Here is a 26,477-nt window from a genome sequence, read left to right as displayed (position 1 = left end):
CATGTATACATCACAAGTATTTAACACAACTTTATTTTTAACACAGTAGGTTCGCTATTTGAAGGGATCGCTAATGCGGATCGGAATTATTTCCAAATATCCCTGTCCATGATATAATCATTAACTTTATAATACGCCTTTGATATTAATGTCTTCTTGACAATAGATCTGAATTTTGTATCCGTTTCATTTGTAATATTTTTTGGGATTTTTATATAAAAACGTATGCAATTTCCCAGAAAAAGACTTTTATCGAATATCGAAAATTAAAATAACGAAAGTTTATATTGTCGAATGGTTAGATAATTAGTCCAATAAAGTTTAGTCCAATATATCGAAAATATATTTATCTACAAAAGTGACATCGAAAGATATAAACATCGAAGTCCAAAATATCGAAGTACAGAGTATCGAAAATCATATGTATGAACTATCACGTGACGGGGTCGACGGAGCTCCGCTTCGCGGAGCTCCTATTCCGCTCAGTTTAGGCGCTTCGCGCCTTGACGTCATACTAACCTAACCTAACCTAGTGAACACGAATTACCAAAAATATTTGGTTCGGTTAGGTTAAAACTGTGACTATAACAACGCACGAGCCGAGCGAGCGAAGCGAGCGTGCCGCGGCAGCGGCCGGCGAGTGCTAAAAATGACTAGATTATGTAAAATAAATGCTATTAAGAGAAAGGAGCAATAAATAAAGCCGATTTGTATGTACGATAAATATTAATTTTCGACATTCAAATATGTTGACATTTACAACTTAGATATATTGGCTATCGATATTTTTACTCATTCGATATTTTAATCAATCGACATTTCAATCTTAGACATTTTGACCATAGGTATAACAACTTTCGATATTGTGATACAATCGATATTTTAATTTTCGATATTTTGAACATCGACATTTTACCCGTAGATATTTTAACTTTCGATATTCAAATATGTAACCGTTAGTTTATTTAAATTTTTGTTTCTTAAATTATAACTACAATTGGATTGTATAATCCCAGCCTATATACGTCCCACTGCTGGGTACAGGCCTCCTCTCAGGATGAGGGCTTGGGCCGTAGTTCCCACGCGGGCGCAGTGCGGATTAGGAACTTCACATATAACATTGAATAACTTCACAGGTGTGTGCAGGTTTCCTTCACCGTTAATCTTGTGGTAAATTTCAAATGTAATTTCGCACATGAATTTCGAAAAACTCAAAGGTGCGGGCCGGGTTTGACACAAACCTCTGCTTGAGAGGCGATAGGTCAAACCACAAGGCCACCACGGCTTCATATTATAGTTATACTTTATGTTTATTCTTTCTTCGCAGGTACGTAACAACGAACGTCTGCGGCGAGCCCTGCGAGACTCCAGACGTGGTCGTCGGCGTGTTGTTCTGGATTGGTTACTTCAACTCCGCCCTCAATCCTCTCATCTACGCCTACTTCAATAGAGACTTCCGCGATGCCTTCAAAAACACTCTCATGTGCGCTTTGCCTTGCTGTTTTAGTTGCTGGAAGGACACTAGCAATGCACAGTTCGTTTGATAGTTTAAATTTTAGTCGAGCGATAACGGATTGGTTAATTTTGTCCACTATACTCCTGTACATACTACAGATTTCATAAGAGTTGGCGGAAAAAAGGGAGGTCTTTTCCCAGCCACTGCTGCCCACTGGACACTTTAACGGGCTAAAAAAAAACAGATTCTATACTCGCTTGTGATAGCCGCCTCATAGTTACTTACACCTTTACACTCGTAGAGGGAAGAGATTAAGTATAACTTCTCTCTCTTCTGCTAAGTCACTACACTCTCGAGAGTGTCGACGGATGAGGATCAGTGGTGAACGATCTTCTTGGAAAAATAGTGTAAACTCTTGCTTTTTCATATCGCTGGAGTTCGGAATTTATAGTTGGCAATAGAATTTGTAAAAAAATTATAGACCTCTTATTTTTCCGACCGAGTGCCATTGAGGATCACAATAGACCCCTATCAGATAGCTATTGTAATCGGATGAATTTATAAAGTGTCTGGTGAGTGGATCTTTGAAATTTTCAGTTCAAGAAAAGAGAGTGATACTTGATTGATTTTGAAAGTGAAAGAGAAAAAAACAAAGTGAACAAGTGAAGAGGTAAGACTCTTTATTAAAAACACTTCTGAAGAGGAATTGCATCGAATATTTTGCGATTTTATAACAGTGCAGAGTCTTGGTGAAGATATACTCTATCGTTAATGTAAATATGAGCTGTTTTAGAATAACAAGTATTATAATAAATCATTGTGATTCACTACGCTGTTAGATTATAGTGCAATCAAATGTAGACCTAGCTTTATGCCGAAGATTTTGCAGCCAGGCTGCACAAAACTGATTTTGAGAGACCTGTGTCTTAACAAGCACACAAAACCAGTTTTATTCTATGGAGAAACCTTTAAACCGGTTTCGACTACACAATATAACCGGTTTTAGATGCCTTAATTCTTATTCTTGGTAATGACTATTATAGCATACTAGATGACGTTAAATTCCGTAAAAACTTTAAATCCATAGAAAAAGCAAGCTATCTTAAAGAACCACAGCCACTGCAATTTATTTTTATTATGAGAAGGAGGCAAACGAGTAAACGGGTCATTCTGATGGGACATAAACACCGCTGCCCATGAGTACCAACTACTCAAGGAGCGCCATTGGTCCGTTGCCGGCTTTTTGAGAAAGTATAAGACCTTTACTTGAAAGCCCCGATGTCAAAGTTGTCAGGAAACAATGCTGACGGCAGTTGATCAATTGACCAATCGATCAATTGAGTTGGTAAATTCGACCGAAACATCAAAGTATTTTTAACAGAATACATTCTGTGAATCCAGGGTGTGCATGAATGTAAATGGCGAAGGTTTAAAAATATTTAATTTATTTTATAATTTGTACTTAAATATTGTAGTAGAACATATCCTTGCCAAGTAAGATAGCAGTGAAACTGAATTTGGTTAGGCTATTGTAGTTATAATGCCATGATTCCCAAATAGAGAAAGCTGAAGCCCAATTTGAACATAGAGAAAGCTGATTCCCGCTTGCTTTCCATTAGGTGCCATAAGCACCAAATCAGGATCTGATGGTTGGATCCGAAGGAAATCGAGGGAACTCTTCAAATATTGTAGGATCGCCTATGGTAATTTTGATATCATCATCATCATCATCATCAGCCCACTGCTGAACAAAGGCCTCCCCCTTTGAACGACACAATGAACGACAACTCGCCACTTGAATCCACCGGAAATCCGGGAATCCGGAATTTTGATATACTTAGGAGTAACTCGTGCATTTGCTCTTGAAAATCATCATTTGGTGAAGTGGAACTGATGGTGAAGACCAAATTTGACCAATGGAGCGACTACTCAATAACAAGTACTTCACGGGTTGAATTTCAATTACTTTAACGCAGTTGCTAAGCAATTTAAGCTCATCGTAATTCATATAGTGAAATTTAACGGGTGATGAAACACCAGGACTCCTCAATAATGAACGTCTCTGCATCGGAAAAAGCAATTTTGCGTAAAAGGTGACGAGCAGTTGACATTAAACTATTGTATTGTGTGTGGGGTGTTGTAAGATCTTTTACACTAAAAAGCGTGAAAAATAAAATTATAACAAAAAATAGAAACGACTACAAAAGACAATGAATATAATTTTCTACCAGTCTGAAGTCGGTGCCTCAGCACGAGCCAGCAGCAGTGATTGAAGCCCCAATATACTCGTATAGTTGTAGATGAGGTAGACGATTATAGGTCCACTCCTGCTGGCTCGTGCTGAGGCACCGACTTCAGACTAGAAAACTATTTTCATTCTTTTTTGTAGTCGGTTCTATTTTTTTTTTAGTATCATTATTTATATTAATATATCTCATTCTTAGATTAAATATGAACTGATATCAAAATTTAAAATTAAGCTACGTGATTTTGTTATTAAGGTTGTGTTGCCAGTGATGATTAATGGCTCCGAAAAGTGGTCCTTGACTGTTGGCCTCTTGGAGAGGCTCAAACTCGCGCAACGAGCTATGGCTCTCCATATGGCTATGCTTGGAGTTTATTGCGCGATAGAATAGAAATTATAGACGACCAGATGGCCTAGTGGTTAGAGAACCTGACTACGAAGCTTGAGGTCCCGGGTTCGATTCCCGCGTCGGGGCAGATATTTGTATGAAAAATACAAATGTTTGTTCTCGGGTCTTGGGTGTTTAATATGTATTTAAGTATGTATCTATCTGTATAATTATATTTATCCGTTGCTTAGTACCCATAACACAAGCTTTGCTAAGCTTACTTTGGGACTAGGTCAATTGGTGTGAATTGTCCCTTGATATTTATTTATTTATTTAAATTCGTCGAAGAACTAATGTCACCGTCATATTTGAAAGAATATGCAAATTATAGAGGCAATGGGCGAGCCACATCGCTCGAAAAACAAATAACCGTTGAGGGAGATAGGAGGGAGGAGGTCGTAGTGACCACAAACGGAAGACGAAATGTTGGCAGGCCTCCCACACTGGACTGACGAAATCACGAGAGTTGCGAGCAACTAACTGGTGATGCGAGTGGCGAGTTGTCGTTCATTGTGGCGTTCTAAGGGGGAGGCCTTTGTTTAGCAGTGGAGGTCTTCCGGCTGATGATGGTGATGATAAGGTTGTTTGGAATTTTATTTAGGTATATTTTTCTGGTATTCGAAGATGAAGGTAAAAAATGGTTGCTCAAATTATAGCCAAGTCCGAATAATGGCAATAATATGGGAATTGCATGTATTCATGTATTCAACCTTTTGTATATTTCGTAGTGGTATCTAATAGGACGCTGTTTTGCAATAGTGTGTTAACTCTGATTATTCTCCAATACAATGTCAACCCTTGGAAAATAATTTTAAGTTGACATTGTGTTGCAAAATGACACTGAATTGAATCAGTATTGCCAAAACAGCATCCTATACATAATGAAATCTTCTTTTTACTTCTATATTTTTTATTGTAGGTCCTAAATTCCTAACTAGTATACCTAAGTCTTAACTAGTATTATACTTCAACTCGTGTTTGCAATGGTTCGCCACAGAAAATGTTATCTTACTATTGCATTTTAGCACGTCGTCAGCCACAACCTCCCTTTTTTTCTATTTCTAAAAACTGTATGCCATTATCTTAAATTATAAATTTTCAACATGCCAATGTAAATCAGCGAATGTAAAAGCCCTGTTTTAGAAAATAAAATCATAAAAATTCAACAGTCACGGAATGAACACGGTACAGATGTAAAATCGGATTTAAGTACAGACAGACATGCGATATGACGTGAGCTGTTAATATCTGAAATGTAATGAAAATGGTTTGATTTTCTAAAAAAAGATAAAAGACTTCCCTTTCGTAAACTAACTATTTTTTAATATTATTCGTATCATGAGATAAAAATGCCTAGAAACGCACTCAACACATTATAGTATTTTATGCAACTGTATCGTAATAGGGGTCCTTAAAACACGAGTGTGGGTTTATGAAACGAGGCGTAGCCGAGTTTCATAATAGGGTCACATGAGTGTTTTAAGGCCTAATTACGTGCAGTTGCATACAATATTTTATCTATATCCATATATTAAATCCTCTATCATGTGTTCAAGAACCATTCAGAATGACCTGCATTAACGAGAACTAGGTAGGTCTGCCCCACGAGCTGCGCCCGCTGCGCATTACGATACAGCCGTGTTCATAATAGAATCCAATGTCGTAATGCTGGTCATTACCTATGGTTTTTGAACGCATAATTGAGGATTTACGGATGTAGATAAAAATTTGAAGAGTACTGCAATGTACGGGTATTGTGGGTAGGTATATTTAAAAAGAACGCTAAGCACATTATTAGGCTGCCTGTCCACTGGAGCGAACGAGGTAAAAATCCACCGATAGAATTTCATAAAATCTTCTCTCCTCTTCAGTGGACAGGGAGTTGATAAGTGAGCTTAAAAATTCTTACGAAACCGGGAAGCGAGGATGCGGAGCGGGGTAGCAGGGTGGAGAAATGAGCGCGAGCGGGGATGCGTGGAAGCACCATGAATGGAAAAACAGTCTGCAACTCCGCTCTGTAATACTTTCTTGCTCCGCTCCGCTATCCTGCTCCACGTCTCCGCAACTGCGCTCCAGATTAACTACTTTCTAGCTATCTAGCTTCACACATATGGATAGTTTCCGTCCGCAAACTCGGCTCCGCATTACGCTCTCCGCTCCGCTGCCTCACTCCACTTCAGGCAGGCAGCCTTATGCCATGACCTAAATTCCAAATCCTGGAAAAATGCCTATGTGATACAGTGGCGTCAGCTAAAACAAATGACGAGTATTCCAGAAATAGCACAAGCTACGGATTACAATGTCAGATCATTTTGTTCAGGAAATAAGATTTCTCGATGTGACAAGATTGGAGGTTTATTTAAATTTAGAGGAAATTCGGGAGGAGCAACTTAGTAGGTATGATGAACTCAATGTTTTTGTGAAAATCCGTTTATTACAAGTTTTTCTTTAACTTGCAATGTATTATGTAGTATGGGTGTTAACAAAAATTCGCGAAAGTGAAGAAAAGTTGTATGGATGGGCTAAATTGAAAACGCTCTTAGAATTGTTGAAATTTCAAATTTTAGTTTTATTTTTCTTTGAGTTAAAAAATGTTTTACGTAATAGATTCAGATCAAAATACTTATTATATTAGCTTTATTATATGGCTTTTTCTGGTAGAATACTGCAAAATTGCCCAGCTTTGTATCCCTTGGGAAATTAACATCCCTTCTTAGTGCACTGTAAAATCACCAAAGGATAGTCTGTCAAATTTAATTACTCTCGAAGTTTAGACTGTTCGTTGTCTGTCTGTCAGTCTGTAGTCAGTCACTTTCCTCTTTTATGTGTGTTTATAATTGGAGCATTAGCTCTGCTAATATCAGATATTGGATCTTATATCGGATATTGATACAGTCATTTGAAAAAAAGTTTATCAATCGAATAATTGAAAACGCTTTTGAAGTTGTTAAAATTGTAGCTTTTAATTTTAATAATATTTTTTCACGGGGTTTTTTATTAAATTGGCGATCCGCTCTGGCATCGCACTGGTCAATAACTAAAATGAGACTAAATCTACCCTGCAAGCATCTTCTATCTAACTCAATCCTTCACTTTTGGTATGTAGGTTTTCTTGCTCTGGCATATCAAAATCAAATCATTTATTCAGTAAATAGGCCGCAAAGGGCACTTTTACACGTCATTTTTTAAACTACCAGCGTTTTCGGAAAGACCATCATTTGGCAACTTGGCAGAAAGTATTTTTTTTCAAAATAAAATAATTACAAATAAAATACTTACACAGTATACAATTAAAAAAAAATGCAAAATAGTAATAATAATAAAACAGGGATGTATGGGGTCCCTTAGTTACAAAACTAAACACTAACTATATCTACGTTCAGTGGAAATGTAGAATGCTTCCACCGTCATAAATTTAAAAAATAATAATAATAAATATACATTTCAGGTCAAGTAACCATTAAGCTTTTGGATTCAGAAGGCAAGCTTACGTCTGCCGCCCCCAAAGTTAGCTCACTTTTTTTCAAATTAATTAAAAAATTAAAATTCTTTCTCTGGCATAAAAAAAATTAAACATTTTCTTTCATTCAAACTGTCTCCCAACAAAAAGAGGTGCAACCGTTCTGAAGTGATGCACAAAATGCTTTATCTTTTAACATTTTCGCATTAACAAGACCAATTCATTCCAAAAGTCATTACAGGCTGTTTTATTTTATCCAGATCTAATAGAGTTTACTTAATTGCTATCCCTTATCTGCTTCGTTCTACGGCTATTAAACGTTCGGACAAAGACTCCAATTATACAGGATAAGTCCTCAGACATTAACTTTGGATTAATCGCAGTCTTGAATCGACTTTTTGTTTATTTAACTCCAGTATTTGCGCTCAACGTCAAGGATTTTTTTTTTATTTAAAATTTACGCAATTAAGTTAATTTGGTTTTAGGAATCGGCGGTTATGATACTTATGATTGACTTTTATGCAGTATAAGTTATATTATTGGCAGAATTACGGAGATCAGATTCATGTTTGGTATCGATTCGAGTTAAGGTAAACGTACCAGTGCTCGGCACTGTCCCAATAGATGTCATTTTCAATCTTATGTCATTAGCAATAGAGGTGACAGCAGGGTGTCGTCTATTGGGCATTAGCGTGTCGAGAACTCGGACGTTTACCTCACAAAAATTTATTTTTTTACTAGACTTCTACCTACATATAGAAATAGATGAAACAAGTACCACAAAATAGTAAGTAGGTAGTTTTAGTTTTTCAATAATTAATCATCCATCATCCCAGCCTATATACGTCCCACTGCAGGGCACAGACCTCCTCTCAGAATATGAGGGCTTGGGCAGTACCTAGTTCCCACGCGGGCCCAGTGCGGATTGGGAACTTCACACACACCATTGAATTGCTTCGCATGTTTGTGCAGGTTTCCTCACGATGTTTTCCTTCGCCGTAAAGCTCGTGGTAAATTTCAAATGTAATGAATATCCGCACATGAATTTCGAAAACCTCAGAGGTGCGAGCCGGGGTTTGAACCCACGATCCTCTGCTTGAGAGCCCATAGGTCAAACCACTCGGCCACCATGGCTTCAACAATTATTTAAATGGCAAATATAAATATTAATTCTTTTCAAAACAACACAAGGTGGAGCTTTAAAAGTAATAATGCAACAAATAGATTGGTAACGCTGAACATCCGTTCGTTATCTTATTCAAAAATTTCAATTAATCCACAAGGAAAAAATAAACATCATTTCGTATAACGTAAATTTCGAGAAGAAATAATTCTTTAACTGATTTGAAACCTCATACTTGCATAGTTTGAAGACACATAATCACGTTTCTTGCTATCCTGAAACTTCTAGGTAACGAATCAACTCGAATCGACGGGCAAAATGAGATCTCGTTAGATCTACTGGATGTACATATACATAAATAAATAAATGAATGTTATGTATCTAATAGATTGTTATTGTTAGCAATTATTTGTAACAATATAATTAAAAAACAAGCATGCGTTTACAGTCGTGATAAAAAACCTTATCAAATGCATTTGTAGGTTACCAATACAACTTATCTACTATTCCTCCATTTTACATGATTATTCCTAGTAACCTCTTTAAATTGTGTCCAGTAAAAATGTTTGTATTGTATTGTTATATTCTATGTAAATCTTGTAGTAACCCTAAGTCTGTTGCACACTTGCACACATGCACACTATTCTATAATTACGCTTACGCGCGCTTATGTATGTATACTAAGTCAGCACTATTTTCTAGGGTTGTCCCTAATAATGTGATTGCATGGGATTCTATTTTTCAAAATGTTATCTTACTTAGATCTTTTCAGATAAAATTGTACAGATGTAGTCTAAATTTGTCTGTAAAAGGGGAAAACAAATACGTAATTATTAAGTGTTATGTAATTTAAGCTGTCCTAGGTCTTAATGTTTTGTATATAAAATACGAATAGATATATAAAATTAAAGTTCTTTAAAATTATTCCTTAACTTTTTTTACCTTTAAAAAAGATTATTTTAAACCAATAATTCTAAGTCTTGAGATTATTCTTACTACTTAAATCCTGAGGTTATTCAAGCGTCGAAAAATAGTAAAATCTTTTTACATTGGGAAGTAATTGAATAGAAATTGAATTCTCTCTCAATAGCCATGTTAAGTATGTTAGTTAAGAAGGACTTTACCCTATTCCTTCACAAAAGAGCTCTCAAGTTCTTAATAGCCCTTGGAACAATGGCCCTCATTTACATTTCTTTCTTTTTTTTCAATCAAGCCTTCAGAGAGGTGAGATTTCTGATGTCTGTTAAAAAGACTTAAAACGTTTAAAATGGAGTAAATTTATTAACTTTTTTTTATAATCAAAGGGTTTATAACGACACAGTCTTTTAGGGTTCCGTACTTTATTATGGGTGTAAATCGGTTTGTCCATCTGCCACAGCATTTCTTCTATTTTGAACCTTTAAAGAAACTTGCAAATACCAAAAAGAGTCTATGACCATAACAACAACAAACATGAAACAATAGAAAAAAAAACTGGTTTTATTCGATGCCATGGCACGGAGACTGCGTTTTTTTTAGGTTTTTTTTTTAAATGGGAAGTAAAATAAAAATCTTCGATATACTATGCTTGTTTAAGTTTGTTTTTCATTTTGAAGTTTTAATTCTTAGTTTTGAGGAATATTTTTTATTACACATAATAATTAATCGTTTGTTCAAATACTCGTATTTATTACATTTTTAAAGTACAATTTTACAGTAAGTTTTTTTTTACAATAAATTAATACTATCAATATTCTGTGATAGTTTAATTGTAAAAAATAGATGTAATAAGGATATTTCAAAGCACATTGCCAACAAATTCTGTGTATTATAAAATAATAGTTGTTTGTTAGTAATGTTACAATAATAAATGGTTGGCATTAAACATTTACACTTAGTTGCAAGTTGTAAATATAGTGAAATTACGCTAAGTAACAAACAGCAATAATTTTTAAATGGCCATAAGTGTATAGTATTAGAGTATAATTAAGTGCAAAATAATCGAAATATTGCAATATGATAGTCGTGTTTTCTTGTTAGAATTGTTTCTTTTCGTTCAGAGAATAGTAGTCGTTTTTTTATTGAAAAATAAAGCAATGTTACTATCTTAAATTATATAGGATGTTACTAAAACATAAGATTGCGCTTAAAACAGCGTATCTAAAAATGTTATCTATCACTTTGACAACTGTCGTAAAAAATGTACAAAAGTAATGTAATAAACGGTTAAAAAGTAACTTTGTTTTTTTTTTCTACTACAATCATTATCATCCCTTCCTATATACGTCCCACTGATCTGCACAGGCTTCCTCTCAAAATGAGAGGGCTTGGGCCGTAGTTCCCACGCGGGCCCAGTGCGGATTGGGAACATCACACACGACAGTAAATTGCTTCGCTGCTTTGTACAAGTTTTCTCACGTTGTTTCCCTTCACCGTATAGCTCGTGATAAATTTCAAAGGTGCGAGCCGGGGTTTAAACCCACGATCTTCTTTTTGAGAAGCCAGGTCAAACCACTAGGCCACCACGGCTTCCTCTACAATGGATATCGGTAAAAGCCACTTGCATAGTCCAGAGAGCCAATTGTGTAAAGTTTCTGACACTCGCGATCGCGATCAAATGACAGTTTTTGTATGCGATAACTGTCATTCGTTTGTAATGGCGAGTATCAAGAACGTTACACAATAGAACCTTAGGTTTATAAAATTGTTTAAAGGATCTGGATCTAAGCAGACGTCCACTTATTTACATACCGAATTTCATCAGACGAAAAAATATAATTTATTTAGGCAACAAACATAGTTAAAGATAGCATTTAAGACACGACAAAGTACATTAGGTAAACGTACGAGTGCTCGTCACTGCAGGGCTACTACGAAACTCGAAGTTCGTGTCGTGCGGTCACTCTGACACTTATACTATTTAATACGAGAGAGAGAGACGGTATGACACGAACTTCGAGTTTCGTAGTAGCCCTGCTGTCCCAATAGTTGGCATCTTAAATTCAAAATTCAAATACGTTTGCCAATGTATTGTTTAATTTTCAGTAACACTATATTTCGCCATAAGGCATACAAATAGCCAGTTTCACATGCAGCATGCTTCTTACGAACAATTAACAATTCATACATTTCAAAATACATATCTACTAACAAATACATATTACATACATAATACTAATATTCTAATTGAAATTATGTCACAAAAAAGTAACAAACTAGGTTACCGTATCCCTAACAAAGTCATTGACATTATAAATAAGCCTTCGCAACTATAAAAGAAAATAATATTTTTGTACACACACACACAACACACAAACATCACACACACGAAACGTTACCGCTTCGGAGCCACTTTCAGCAATTTTAGGTTTAAAGTTTGACAAAAAAAAGGTACAATAGTGACAGGTTGCTAGCCTGTCGCCTACGGCATACCTTCACCTATATCGTTAGTCGCCTCTTACGACATCCACAGAAGAAACGGAGAGGTGTAATTCTAACCCGACACCACACGGGTATATAATATTATTTATCTACATGCATATCATAACTTCCCTATTATATGTTCAGAAACGACTACCAAATGGCCTTTATTAAGAAACCTGGTATCTGCGGGTGCATCTTAATGTTCACATTAAAGTACAGTGCATCTTAATGTTTACATTAAAGTATCGGTAATACTTTTTTTAACAATGCATATCTGTACATATTGTAGAAAACTTATGACATGCATGTAGACAATAATTATTATTATAAATAAAACTTTAGTTTTTTATTATCTGTTTTATTTAAGCTTTGGTAGGTACTTCAAACTAGTTATCAGTAACACTAACTTAAAAATACAGGCCATATCTGAACATATTATAGAAAACTTATGATATGCATGTAGATAAAGTTATGTATGCGGCTATACATAATTAGGCATTAAAACACTCGTGTGATCTTATTATGAAACTCGCCTTCGGCTCGTTTCATAAAACCACACTCGTACTTTAATGCCTCTCCTTATGCACAGCCACATAAATAACTATTTTAATTGTTTTAAAATAATAATATCTTTTTTTTAATATTTCTGCGGGAATCTTATGTCATTAGCAAAAGAGGTGACAGCAGGGTGTCGTCTACTGGAATTAGCGGGTCGAGCACTCGGATGTTTACCTTATAGACCAGTGGCCGTATTGTGTAGCTCTGAGGGGCTACTACGAAATTTGAAAATCGTGATGCTCAAAAACTCTTAGTAAGGCACTTGTCCCACCGCCGACGATGAGCGAGAAGCGAGTAGAGCGAGTAACTAGAAACGAGTGGGCGAGCAGCGAGAAGCGAGTGTAGTTTTGTCGCTCGGCTGTAAGCGAGTGTTCGCGTGCGACGGGCGATTACTCGCTCCACTCGACTCGCTCGTGCGGGGCGGCCGCCAAGCTGACATCGCTGAGCGAGTATCTATAGCTCAGCGAGTTTTATAGCTCTTGTCGCTGCGACAAAAGATGTAAGAGCGAGTTCTCGCCGACAGTGTGAACAGCCAGCGATCAACTATTAATATATGTGTCTCTTTTACTCACACAGGATCTTATATCTTTTGTTCGTTTCTTGAGCGAGAAAATAGTCGATAGCTAATCGTTTCCTCGCTGGCGGTGAGACAAGTGCCTAATGGGTCCCGACTGTTGAACTTTAAATTAGCTACTTAACCTCAAGGCTTATTTTCTTCCTTTTAGTTTTGGCAGTCGGGTTTTTTTGTACAATTTTTTTCTCAGAAGTTTAAGAACGGGACTGTAGTATTAGCAATGTACGGTTTTAGTTAATACTCTTACATGAACAGCGCACAATATCAATCAACAAAGGCCACTTGACCCATAAATAAGTAAGTCTACTTAGCAACTTCTGACATGGCTTAATCTCGCGTCAGTAGTCCTGATTAAGTTAGGGCAAGTAATGGCCAAGTTGGATAACTTAACTAATTGCTTGATCAGCCTAAAGGGACGTAAGACGCGTATGATAGTTTTTACCTGCGGCTTCGTTTGCGGAAAAAAAGACAGTTCCGTGATCTAAGGGTGACAAAAGCTGTCTGTCTGTCTGTAATGTGTGATTGTAATTTTTTATTTATTTTCTCTCTTTTGAGTATTTCTGTTTTTCTCTTTACCGCACGTAATTTTCACTGTCTGCTTATCCTCTATATAACAAAATGTTTTCTCCTAACTAGGTTAGCTGGAAGAGATCCCTTTTAGGGATAATCTCGCCTTTGTTCTCCTCTCTGTGTATTTGTATTTTTATTGTTATGTGCAATAAAGAGTTTACATACATATACATACTAACTACATGAAAAATTGCATATTTTGGCGGCAAATTATTTATATCAATGAAACTTTCTTTATAACTTTATCTTGACACGAGAAATAACAGAGAGGGCGAGAGATAGAGAGAGAATCGTATATTTACACATTATTCGATACACTTAAAAAAACATTAGATGGAAATAATCAAAAAATAACATCAAATAGTATAAAGTGGGCCCCACTCAGCAAATAAATACGGATCTGCCGAGTCCATTTAAAACTCCCCCGGGGAGTATGGGCAGGGGGTATTTTTTACAAAATAGGCGAGTGTGGTGTCATTTTCTACGTATTTTTTGAGCTGAATCAAATGAGACAGTACCCATACTTATAGGATCAATATTAAGCGAGATATGAAGGAGGATCCCCTGGGACCCTTACGACCTCTGAATTTTAATAGGACTCGGCAGATCCTCATTTCTAGTCCCAAGATAAAGTTATAAAACAAAGTTTCATAGACATATTTTGCCGCCAAACTGTCATATTTAGTCTTACTTTACCTGTAGTAGTAACAGACAAACTCACATTTAATACACGATTATAAGCCAGGAACGTTAGACTAGTTTCGACCTTTTCGGAAGATAATTTTTTAGGCGAGTGCATTCACGACGCGACCGCACCGCACCGCTGGGCAGTGCGGGGAGCGTCACCGTCGTGAACGCACTCGCCTATGAAAAAGATCTTCCGAAATGATTGAAACCAGTCGGACCATTCCTGGCTTATAATCATGAACTCACATTCATATCTATAGGTAATATTAGTTAGGTTTAGGCTAGCTTTGCATTTTGTTTGTTCATTATTAATTTCAGAATAACCCCCTTAATAATAGAAGAAAATTAATTAATTAAAGAAATTAAAGCTTTATCCATATTTTCTTCACAGCTCTCCCTTTGTCAAACAACAATGCGTCGTAACCCAAAAAACAATGGGCACATTATATTAATGAAATGACATCTATCTTGAGCTTTACAAAAGAACGTGGACAATGGACAGGAAAACAAGGAGGCTATAAGAGGACATGCCTTGATATTCAAAATAATTAAAAAACCGACCAAGAGCGTGTCGGCCCCGCCCAAGATAGGGCTCCGTAGCCAATACGAAAAAATCAAGTAATATTTTGCTAAAAATTTTCACTTTAAAATTGAATGTTTCGCAAACAGGTCACTTAATCGAAAAATCTTTTGGAAACCCCCCAATAAAAAGTTTTAAAAGACCTATCCATCGATACCCCGCACTATAGGGTTAGTCGAGAAAAAAAAATCACCCCACTTTACGCCTATGGGAGGAACCCTAAAAAAATTTTTGTTGGGGTCTATGCCGCAGGAGGGCCTCGTAGATGGTGTTTTCTTTTTATAGTTAGGTATATTTATGTAGTTTTTATTTATTTTGTTTCCTATCATATTGTTGTACCTTGTTTTGTGAATAAATGATATATTTTCCCACTTTGACGGCGTGACTGATATGTATATTCATGCCGAATTACAGCTTTCTAGTACTAACGATCTCTGAGCTTAGCCGCGGACGGACAGACAGACGGACAGACATGACGAAACTATAAGGGTTCCTAGTTGACTACGGAACCCTAAAAACATTTAGTACAACCCTTTTTAGCACTAGAACTGCACATGACTGATAACAATATTTTTAGCATAATTTAATTGGACTTGCTTAATGAATCAGTCTCGATCCAGCGAGGAAATGCTCCCAGCGTCTTCGGTACTATGCCGCAGGGGACATTTTTAGAATTAATACTGTATTTTAGTTTATTTAATTTTAATCTATGAATTTTTAGTTTACTAATAAATAAAGTGTATTTATTATACTGTTTCTTGAAATAATCAAACTAAATAAAGTCGGTATACTTATTAAAATACTTGATATTTGTTCTTCAATTAAAATTTGTTCATTGGATTTATGTAGTTTAATTGATTTAATTTAATTAGAATTCATGTATTTGTACTTTAATTATGCTTGTTCTATTATCTTATTTCAGCCTATATACTTAGGTACAATACACACAAGCACAGGCCTTCCCTCAGAATGAGAGGACTATCGCTATAGTTCACACGCGCACCCAATGCTCTTTGTGAAATTCACACCAACCACTGAATTTCTTGGCACGTTTGTGCAGGTTTCCTTACATTTTTTTCCTTCACGGTAAAAGCTCGTAATAAATTTCAAAAGTGAAATTTCGCACATGAATTTCAATCAGTGATGCCATATACTTAAGAGAAGTTTCCCTGCCGGCCGCGCGGCCGTGTTAGGTATTCGTCTTTATCGCTCGTGACATAAGCGCTCGCAGCCGTCCCCCCCCATGCCTTCCGCAACGACGTCCGTAATTTATATCGAGATAGCTGTAGGCTTTTCAAGATTTGGGCGGTTGAATTTTGGGTTTCGTTGTCCTCATATTATACGAAAAGTGTACCACAGACATCAGTGATATTTTACAATCAAGATATTCATTATATTTTCTATGCTTGTGGTTTTTTCGATTTATGTAAAAATGCTTTATTAGTCTGTAATTCTCGTGCAAAGTTGGCATCTTTTTTTTGTCGACTTTTGAGCTCCTGTAATTCTGATATTACACATTTATATGAAAATCTGAAAAATCACAAGCATAGATAATTACGTCTAGTCCATACTTCAAAAATTTCATCTATTTCTATTGCCTAGTTTTCAAATGAGACCGGGACTACGTTTGTATGAGAATGGAACGAAGAGACTTCTCTTAATCTCCAAATCTAAAAAACCGGCCAAGCGCGAGTTGGACTCACGCACGAAGGGTTCTGTACCATAATTATACACAACATTAATTAGACATTAGAAAAAAAACGGCAAAAAAATCACGTTTGTTGTATTGGAGCCCACCTTAAATATTTATTTTATTCTGTTTTAAATATTTGTTATAGCGGCTACAGTTATACATAGGTAATCTGTGAAAATTGCAACTGTCTAACTATCACGGTTCATGAGTTACAGCCTGGTGACAGATGGACGGACGGACGGACAACGGAGTCTTAGTAATAGGGTTTCCGATTTTACACTTTGGGTACGGAACCCTAAAAATAACACGCACTACCAATCTTTAGTACAAGTAAATATTATCCGAGATTCAAGGAATGTCCACCATTCCCAGCCCCGTACATTATTTTAATATTTTTTTTCTCTACGAATACATTTTTCGGCTCATTATTTAGGTTTTAACGTGCGGCTTAAACTGGTGCCATTTCGCAGAAGGCCGAATGCTTTTGAGGTGAGAATAAATTATTATTTGCATTTACAGCCTCTTGTTTGTTTTGCTTAACGAACGGCCATCAAATTATATGAGCGAAAACGTATTTTGACACAAAATAAACACAGCTCTCTTAACAAACATGAACAAGTAAGTAATTGATTTATATTCATGTGTTATTTTGAGTAATACTCACTGTTTGGTGATGACCCCGATGGTCCCAAAGGAAGACCAGCGCCGTTCGCAAGACCGGCAGATTGCTGATTTGGGACCATTTCGTGGCATACATAAAACTAATTTTTTCTTTATTTTATTTTTTTTATCCATTGTTCTTATGTTTGTCACGAATAAATGTTTCTTTCTTTCTTTATTTCTTTCTGTTTTGGCTAGCCTTTTTTCGGGATAAAATGTATATCCGGTTTTGTAATACATTATTATAAAATTTTATTTCAACCGGTTTTGTAATTATCTAAGTCGTGATAGCGAAACAAACAAACTCAGTGTCGCATTTATAATATTAAGTAGCCGTTACCCGTGACTCCGTCCGCGTACAATCCATTTATTGCTATCCCGCGGGAACTACAATATTCCGGGATTAAAGTAATCCCATGACCTTCCCCGGGACTCAACCTAGTTGTATAAAACAAAATCAATAAATATCATGGGACACTTGACACCAATTGATATAGTCCCAAACTAAGCAAAGCTTGTACTATGGATACTAGGCAACGGATAAACATACTTATAAGTATTACGGGTGAGCAAAGAAATTATTTTAGTTCATTGATACTTATAAGTACCGAATTTCAATTACTGGTATAGCAAGTAAAGATTCAAATAACGAACCAAAAGACAGTTTAATAAACCGATGCTGTTAGTTTTATTATAGATTTAACTATTCCCTAGCAACAGTGTGGTCTGCCCGTAACAGCTAACGATGGATGGAAATTGATACCGCGTATCTGATGTTCAAAACTTGAAATGCAGAGATATTGGAGAATATTTTGTGAACATCGAAGTTTTTGGTCTGTATAGGTAAATATGAATTATGTAGGTATAATAATGAAGCCGTGGTGGCCTAGTGGTTTGACCTATCGCCTTTCAAGCAAAGGGTCGTGGGTTCAAACCCCGGCTCGCACCTCTGAGTTTTTCGAAATTTATATGCGGAGTTACATTTGAAATTTACCACGAGCTTTGCGGTGAAGGAAAACATTGTAAGAAAACCTGCACAAACCTGCGAAGCAATTAAATGGTGATTAAATAGTAATAGATTCGGCAGTTGAATTAGAATTCCGGGGTCATTCCTAAAACTTAGATAATGAATTTTACTAAAGATGCATATTAAAACTCTCACTTCATGTCTCTTAACCAAGTGATTGGATATTTCGAGATTATATCCCAATCGCGTGAGAATATCGGGATTAAAATTACTTATTATGTTATTCCAGACGTTCAGCCATCTACATACCAAATTTTATCGAAAATAGAAACTGAGACATGGATGCACAGAGAAACCAGAATAAGAGACCAGCATTGGGAATCGAACCCAGCTCCTCAGCATTCCGTGCTGCGTGCCCCCCGTGCCCATTATCTAAGTTTTAGGAATGATCCCGGAATTCTAATTCAACTGCCGAATCTCAACCCCTACACACACCACTGCTGGACAGGAATTTAGACACGAATTTTTCCTATGCATACATATCTCAGGTGCTTATATACCAAATTTTATCCAAATCTGTCGAGCCGTTTGAGCGTAACAAACACAAAGTAACACACACACACAGAAAGAGAGAGAGAGAGAGAGAGAGAGAGAGAGAGAGAGAGAGAGAGAGAGAGAGAGAGCGAGAGAGAGAGAGAAAGATACACATATACTTACAAACTTTCGCATTTATAATATACTTAAAGATAAAGATAAAATATATACTTAAGCAGGATTGTAAAAACAAGGAAACTAAGTTTCAGAGATTTGCGATTGGTCTAAGCATTTTTCACTTAATTGAACGTACAAAGTCCTGAAAGATATACAATTTTAATTGATATGCCAGGTCATTAAAATACGTTTGGATATGACAAAGCTTTAATAATCAACATAGCTAGGCAAGCCTTGAGCAGAGAATTAAATTGCAGACTAAGCCAAACTACGGCCAACTTTATCCAATAGTCTAGCCGAAGCTATCATCTCTAACGTTATATATTTCCTGTGCCATTTATGTGTACGAGTAGGTATAACCCAAAGAGTTTACAGTACAACATACAACACAACATTTACTGACATAAAAAACACACTACATCACAACAAAAATACAGTAAAAACATAAATAGGAGAAGAGAAGGAAAGAGACATTGTGCTGTAGTGTGATGCCAAAAGGACTCAGCTCAGCATGTGCCGTAGCCCTGTAATCAGAGCTGCAGCGCTGGGTTTCAGCTGAACCTCGGTGAGTGTACACCCACGTAACTGAACGCGTAATTATTGTGGGAAAAGAAATACAATATATATTATATATAAAAATGATCATATCGTATATAAAAATTATAAAATATCTATAAACATAACATGCGTGAAAATTTGTACAAGATATTATAAAATAAAATAAAATAGTAGCAAGAAATTCAATAGTAATAATGAAATAATAAAATAAAGTTATATAGGGACGCCGCAAGTAAGTAACTTATTGGTTAATGTTAGATGTAAGAACATTACACGTACTTAAGTAAAATTGTACCGTTTGTGCGCAAATAAACACTAAAACAAAGCAAACGTACTAAGAACCGGTCACCTTAGGTACCTACTGTTAAAAACAGCATCATACTTTTTTCGGCTCGCTTTTATTTTTTACTGTTCAATGAAAAAAAGAATGCAAAATAATGTTTTCATGACCACTGGTATTCTAAGTTAAGTAATCTATAATAAACGAATATTTCAAATCTAACAATAATTTGTTTAAGTGTGCAAAACGTTCAAACAAATATGTCTTTTCCTAAAGTACTCTTCATTTTATCTGACCTAAATACTGTATTTCGTGTACAAAAAATTGACAATCTTAAAAATACCGCAGAGTCCAAAATTTGAGTAATTTGCTGAGTAAAAAAAAAGTCAGAGTTGAAGCGCGTCAAAGTTCAGGCGTGGACTGTGACGTCACGCGAAACTTTTATATTGCATTTCGATCCAATTTATGAAAAGTGTAAACAAAGACGCCATTTATCCGACCACAGACATTCAATGATGTGAAAACCTAGAACCTATTGCAAAATAATGTATCTGTTCAGTAAATCGATTAATTTATTAATTGAATAGATCAAAGTATTTTTGTCTATTTTATTATTTATAATACTTGATTTCATTCCAAAGACTGTTTATTCAATTATTAAAGCAGTAATATTTTTTTAATTTTAATGAAAGTCAATAAAAATCGCTTATTCATCTGAGCATTAATCGATTTTTAAAATGACAAATTTTCCACCATCTTTACGCTAGTCTACGCTACTACAGATTATACACATGTTTCAAGTTGTTTACTATTTCAGCCCCCGAAATATAGCGATAGTAAATTAAATCAACACTGCACATGACAATGTCGAATCGCTTCGTCCCAACTAGGTCAGAGTACAAAGCGGCGGAAATGACATCTGCCGAAAGCAAGGGAGGGTTAATTTGCCTAATGAGAGCTTTTGTCTGAACTTTCAAGATATTTAGAACGTTTAGATTCACTGCAGTGCTAGATTTTTACAAGTGTAGTAACTGAAAAGCAGGTGCAGGTGATAGGACCTTGTGCAAGGTCCGCCCGGATTGCTACCACCATCTTGCTTGCTAATCCTGCCGTGAAGCAGCAGTGCTTGCACTGTTGTGTTTCGGCGTGGAGAGTAAGACAGCCAGTGTAATTACTGGCACTTGAGGTACCCCATCTTAGGCCTCTAGGGGGCAACTCATCTGCAATACCCCTGGTGTTGCAGATGTTTATGGGCGGTGGTGATCTCTTACTATCAGGAGACCCACTTGCTCGTTTGCCAACAAGTCGATAAAAAAAGGGTTAGAATATTTACTTATAACAGTTTTAACGACGTACAGTTCTGTCGCGTCAAGCGGAAATCCGTAAACCAGAGACGAGCTGTCGGTAGGCCTCCAACAAGATGGAGCGACGACTTGGTTAAGATCGCGGGATCGCGGTGGATAAAAGCACAAGACCGGTCTGAGTGGAGAGCCTTGAGGGAGGCCTATGTCCAGCAGTGGACGTCTTTCGGCTGACATGATGATGATGAAGCGTAAGTCTGTAGATATTTTAAGATACACGCGAGTTACGCTTAACAAGTGTACATTTTAAATGTGGTGTTGTTGTAATCTTCTTGCTGGGTACTGTTTTCGCTTACTATTTGTGGTATACAATAAAGAGTCATTGTATTCCATTGTATTTTAATTTTTACGATGTCATAACATACTTCATTATAGGTTGAATAAGGTTTAGAGTTCCTCGAATCTATTATTTATTTCAAGTCCCCTTTTCTTGAGCTAATTAATTAAGCAATAGTTGTATAACTACAGCAAGTAAAAAAAATACTAACATTGGAACGTAGAACCTTCTCCTTTTTCCAAAGCCAATTAAGTCAATTTGCAGGTGGTAGGACCTTGTGCAAGGTCCGCCCGGATTGCTACCACCATCTTGCTCGCTAATCCTCCCGTGAAGCAGCAGTGCTTGCACTGTTGTGCATGTTTCAGCGTGGAGAGTAAGACAGCCGTCGAAATTACTGGCACTTGAGGTATCCCATCTTAGGCCGAATGTCCATTTTCCATCCAGTCGAATAAAAAAAATAAAAAAAACCTTATGCTTTCAAAGCTTCCCACTTTTTGTTATGCTTAACGTCTATTAAGACTGACATTGTTACCAAAAACGTTAGGTTGATTATACAACAAGTTTTCATGCTGATCTAACGGCACTCAAATACTTCATTTAATAAATAAATAAATATCATGGACTTCACACCTATTGACCTAGTCCCAAACTAAGCAAAGCTTGTACTATGGATACTAGGACAATCATCAATCATCATCATCATCCCAGCCTATATACGTCCCACTGCAGCCGTGGTGGCCTAGTGGTTTGACCCATCGCCTCTCAAGCAGAGGGTCGTGGGTTCAAACCCCGGCTCACACCTCTGAGTTTTTCGAAATTCATGTGCGGAGTTACATTTGAAATTTACCACGAGCTTTGCGGTGAAGGAAAACATCGTGAGGAAACCTGCACAAACCTGCTAAGCAATTCAATGGTGTGTGTGAAGTTCCCAATCCGCACTGGGCCCGCGTGGGAACTATGGCCCAAGCCCTCTCATTCTGAGGGGAGGCCTGTGCCCTGCAGTGGGACGTAACAGATAAATAAACTTATATAAATAAATACACACTTAAATACATATTGAACATCCAAGACCCGAGAACAAACATTCGCATTATTCATACAAATATCTGCCCCGGCCGGGAATCGATCCCGGAACCTCAAGCTTCGTCGTCAAGGTCGTCATATACTTTCTAACACTATGTTGCCTCTTGATTCAGTTTTTCTTTTCACAGATAAAGAAGATAGATAGAGAAGGTAAAAAAAAAATTGTTGCTTTTACTTTAAAATAAAGACCAACCGTCGTTCTAAAAATGTAGAAAGTAAATAACAGCGTCATTTCTGTCAATTAGGCATTATTAACTGCTTTTTCCTTTCAGAAATAATGCCGTACCACCTGTATGTCGGTAATTGCATGTAGAACACACGTTCATAGCCCATTGAGAATTGAGACCCTTCTTGAGTTTGTTTATCGTATTTTCCTCATGTTTTTACCTTTTAGAATACTTTTATGTGTACAATAAAAGTTACTCGCCGATTTTACAAGTTTCTAACTTGCTATGTTTGTTTGGATACTCTTGTGAGTCGAATTTCATTCGCTTGTAATGATCGGATATTTTATACTTGCAGTTTGGAAGAATATGTAATTGAGCCGGGAAAATAATTAGATCGCGACTTTAGTAGTGTGTATTTTAGTCGCATAATTTTAGGAAGGGGAAGCCGTGGTGGCCTAGTGGTTTGACCTATCGCCTCTCAAACAGAGGGTCGTGGGTTCAAACCCCGGCTCGCACCTCTGAGTTTTTCGAAATTCATGTGCGGAATTACATTTGAAATTTACCACGAGCTTTGCGGTGAAGGAAAACATCGTGAGGAAACCTGCACAAACCTGCGAAGAAATTCAATGGTGCGTGTGAAGTTCCCAATCCGCACTGGGCCCGCGTGGGAACTATGGCCCAAGCCCTCTTGTTCTGAGAGGAGGCCTGTGCCCAGCAGTGGGACGTATATAGGCTGGGATGAGTCAATTTTAGGAAGTCATATGTTTGTTTGTTTGTTTATATTCTTTATTGTACAAAAGGAAAAACAAAAAGATTACAGAAAAAGGTGTTAAGTACAAAGGCGGACTTATCCTGCCAGTCAACCTTTAAGTGGTAGGGAAGAGCAATTAATAAACAAGGATGACAAATAGAGCAAATCATTTGAAATAATAATAATGATGTTTGTTTGTCATATTCTTTTCTCCGCTGGGCATCCTGTTGAACTTTATAAGTTAGGTTAGTTTCGTTTTATAACCTTTTTTATTTTCGTCGGTTAAAAGATTAGCTCTGCATTATCGCAGTTGGCTGAAAACCGTCCTGCTGTAAGCGTGCTCTCTGACCTTGTTTTAACTCGCAAGCGTGACTAGCATAAAAATACGCTTTTGAAATTATACAGGAAAAAACCGCTGACGGATATTTTATGCGGTCTGCATCCGTATTTTCTTGGTAATTTTCATTTTCACTGTGGAGGAGACGTAGGAGAAGGTGAAGGAGGTTTTCACGAATGTCCGTTAAAATAATTCAAATGTTAAAACGATTTAAAAGATACAACCCGTTAATAGCCTGAGGTAGACAACGGGACAGTGAAGAAAGTAGTTTCGTTGACGCTTTTTGCCTACCGAACCCTAAAGCCGCGTTGTGTAGCTGAATTATGATCACCACTTCGCACAAGTTACAGCGGAGTTACAAATGGTGCGGTAATGGGACTTTGTCGCAATAAAACGCTAGTCACGCGCAGAATTAATACGTTTGCTAGATGATGTATGGAGTGGGAGGGGTCTTAGAGTGAAGTCTTTTAGGGAAGTTAATTTGATGGACTCTAAAGCGATGTCATTTGTCGCATGAATAAAGAAGTTAGTGCTAAAAAGAGTGAAGTTTTTAACACGCTTATAATTATTAAGTTAAAAAGTTGTGGTGGCTTAGTAGTTTGACCTAATTGCCTTCAAGCAAAGGGTGAGTTCAATCAAACCCGGGCTCGCACCTCTGTATTTGGAATTTTATGTACGAAATTTACACTTAAATTTAAAACATCGTAAGGACCTGCACAAACCTGCGAAGCAATTCAATGGTGTGTGTGAAGTTCCCAATCCGCACTGGGCTCGCGTGGTAACTACGGCCCAAGCTTTCTCATTCTATGCGTAGCAGATTAGACGTATATTGAATGGGATGATGATGATATTTGACTCACCTATAACTATATACCTTTTATTATTTATTTATTTCAATAAATTTCACAGCGGAAATGCTTTAAAAATAATAGATACTACACTGCACTTGTGCTTTTATTCTAGTACTAGCTTTTGCCCGCGGCACCGCCAGCGTGGTATTCGGTTATCGCGCGCTGTTCCCTTGGGAACTGTGAATTTTTCCGGGATAAAAAGTGGCCTATGTCACTCTCGGGCCCATAAACTATCTCTATGCCAAAAATCACGTTGATCCGTTGCTCCGTTATGGCGTGAAAGACGGGCAAACACACAAACACACTTTCGCATTTGTAATATTAGTATGGATGGTGCGGGTGCACACTTGATGCGCCATTATGTTTTACTCAAAAAAGTTGCTGCTGTCTAAATATAAGGAAGTATTATATAGTTGTAGCCTGAATATGACTGGCGTAAAATAATTGAACATAAAGAGCCATGTTATACGAAATAAATTTAACCTATCAGATTTTGCTAATCAATTAATAAAATTCAAAGCACAACTAAGTGAAGAAACGTAATATGCATGTAACGTAAAACCAGAGTCTTTGAGTTATACGACTTATTAATTGAACATTCTTGCAAACTCTGGTTAGCCTTACTTAAGTGGCAAATAATATTCCAACCTAGAATTTGATTAATATTCTCATCAAAATTAGCGTAATAATCGGATTAATGATGACATTAATTATGATTAACATTTTGAATTATTAGTTTTATCGACTCAAGATTCGACACTCACTCAATTCAATTCAATTCTTGAAAGTATAGCTCCGTCGATACTATCGATGATTCCGCCAATGTCGAGGTTGGAAAAGACACTATCAGTTTAGCCGTTGTTCGGTAGATTCAGTGTGCGGTGACACTTTCACTCTCTAGTCTGTGGTATTGACAGCTGTCACCCGCACCATGCTAGAATGAAAGTACTGTAAGGGCCTGCGCTAGACGTAGTTTGCACGGAGCGGGTGGACGGACGCCTATTGAAAAATAGTATAAGCAGCGCTAACTGCGCGCGTCGCGTGCGACGGAGATTGTACATGCTTGCACCCGCGCCCGCAAGAGTGCGCCCGCGCAGTGCACCCGCGCCAGCTAGCGTAGGTCCTTTGGGCAGGCGCGGCGCACTCTGGGATATAGGTGCGATTCAGTAAGTATCAAAATACCCGGTGCGCGGTGATTTTGCTAATAAAAATTACGTAGAAATATAAAATGGCGGCTTTCGTCAACATCAAAAGAGAGAACCTTCTGTACTTGTACTATTACTTATTCTGTGCTTAGGGCTCTGTGTGACTACATGTAACAAGCGCCTCGATTGACAATTGACTGATTGTGTGTGACTAAAACATTTATCGTGTATTACGTAGACATTAAAATAGATAAGCCACATCAATCGTTATTTTTCAGTCAAATCAGACATTGAAGTGTTACGTTAAAAACCTGATTATATTTTCAATTCAAACAATGTAATTTGTTTATCTACAATTTCTTTGAAGATAAAAATAATCAGTTCTGGCCGCTACTTTAAATTTTTTATCTACTTAAATTAAAATGGGTAAAGTAGGTACCTAAAATGTATCTTGAGGTAGGTAGGTATTATTTAACGATTAAAAGTACTCCAATTGGATGAACTAGAAGAATTTCTTCACCACCACTTCTTTTATGATAGCTAAGTTTATGCAAGATATGCGTGTTCATACAGCTCCTCCAACTCCACACTGT

General features: G+C 36.9%; 1 protein-coding gene across 1 annotated transcript in view; it reads left to right on the top strand.

Annotated features, from left to right (window-relative positions):
• The window catches only part of LOC141442404 (octopamine receptor beta-1R-like), a 71,972-nt gene extending 61,084 nt beyond the window's left edge, over nt 1-10,888 (top strand). Inside the window, exon 5 of the mRNA XM_074107380.1 lies at nt 1,328-10,888. Coding sequence (XP_073963481.1) covers nt 1,328-1,544 — 217 coding nt within the window. The 3' untranslated portion in view covers nt 1,545-10,888. The remainder of the gene's footprint in view (nt 1-1,327) is intronic.
• Nucleotides 10,889-26,477: the final 15,589 nt, after the last annotated feature.

This window comes from Choristoneura fumiferana, chromosome 25 (genome assembly GCF_025370935.1).
Source record: "Choristoneura fumiferana chromosome 25, NRCan_CFum_1, whole genome shotgun sequence".
NCBI lineage: Eukaryota > Metazoa > Arthropoda > Insecta > Lepidoptera > Tortricidae > Choristoneura > Choristoneura fumiferana.
Note: the sequence above shows the minus strand (reverse complement) of the source record. Positions and strands in the feature narration are given on the sequence as shown.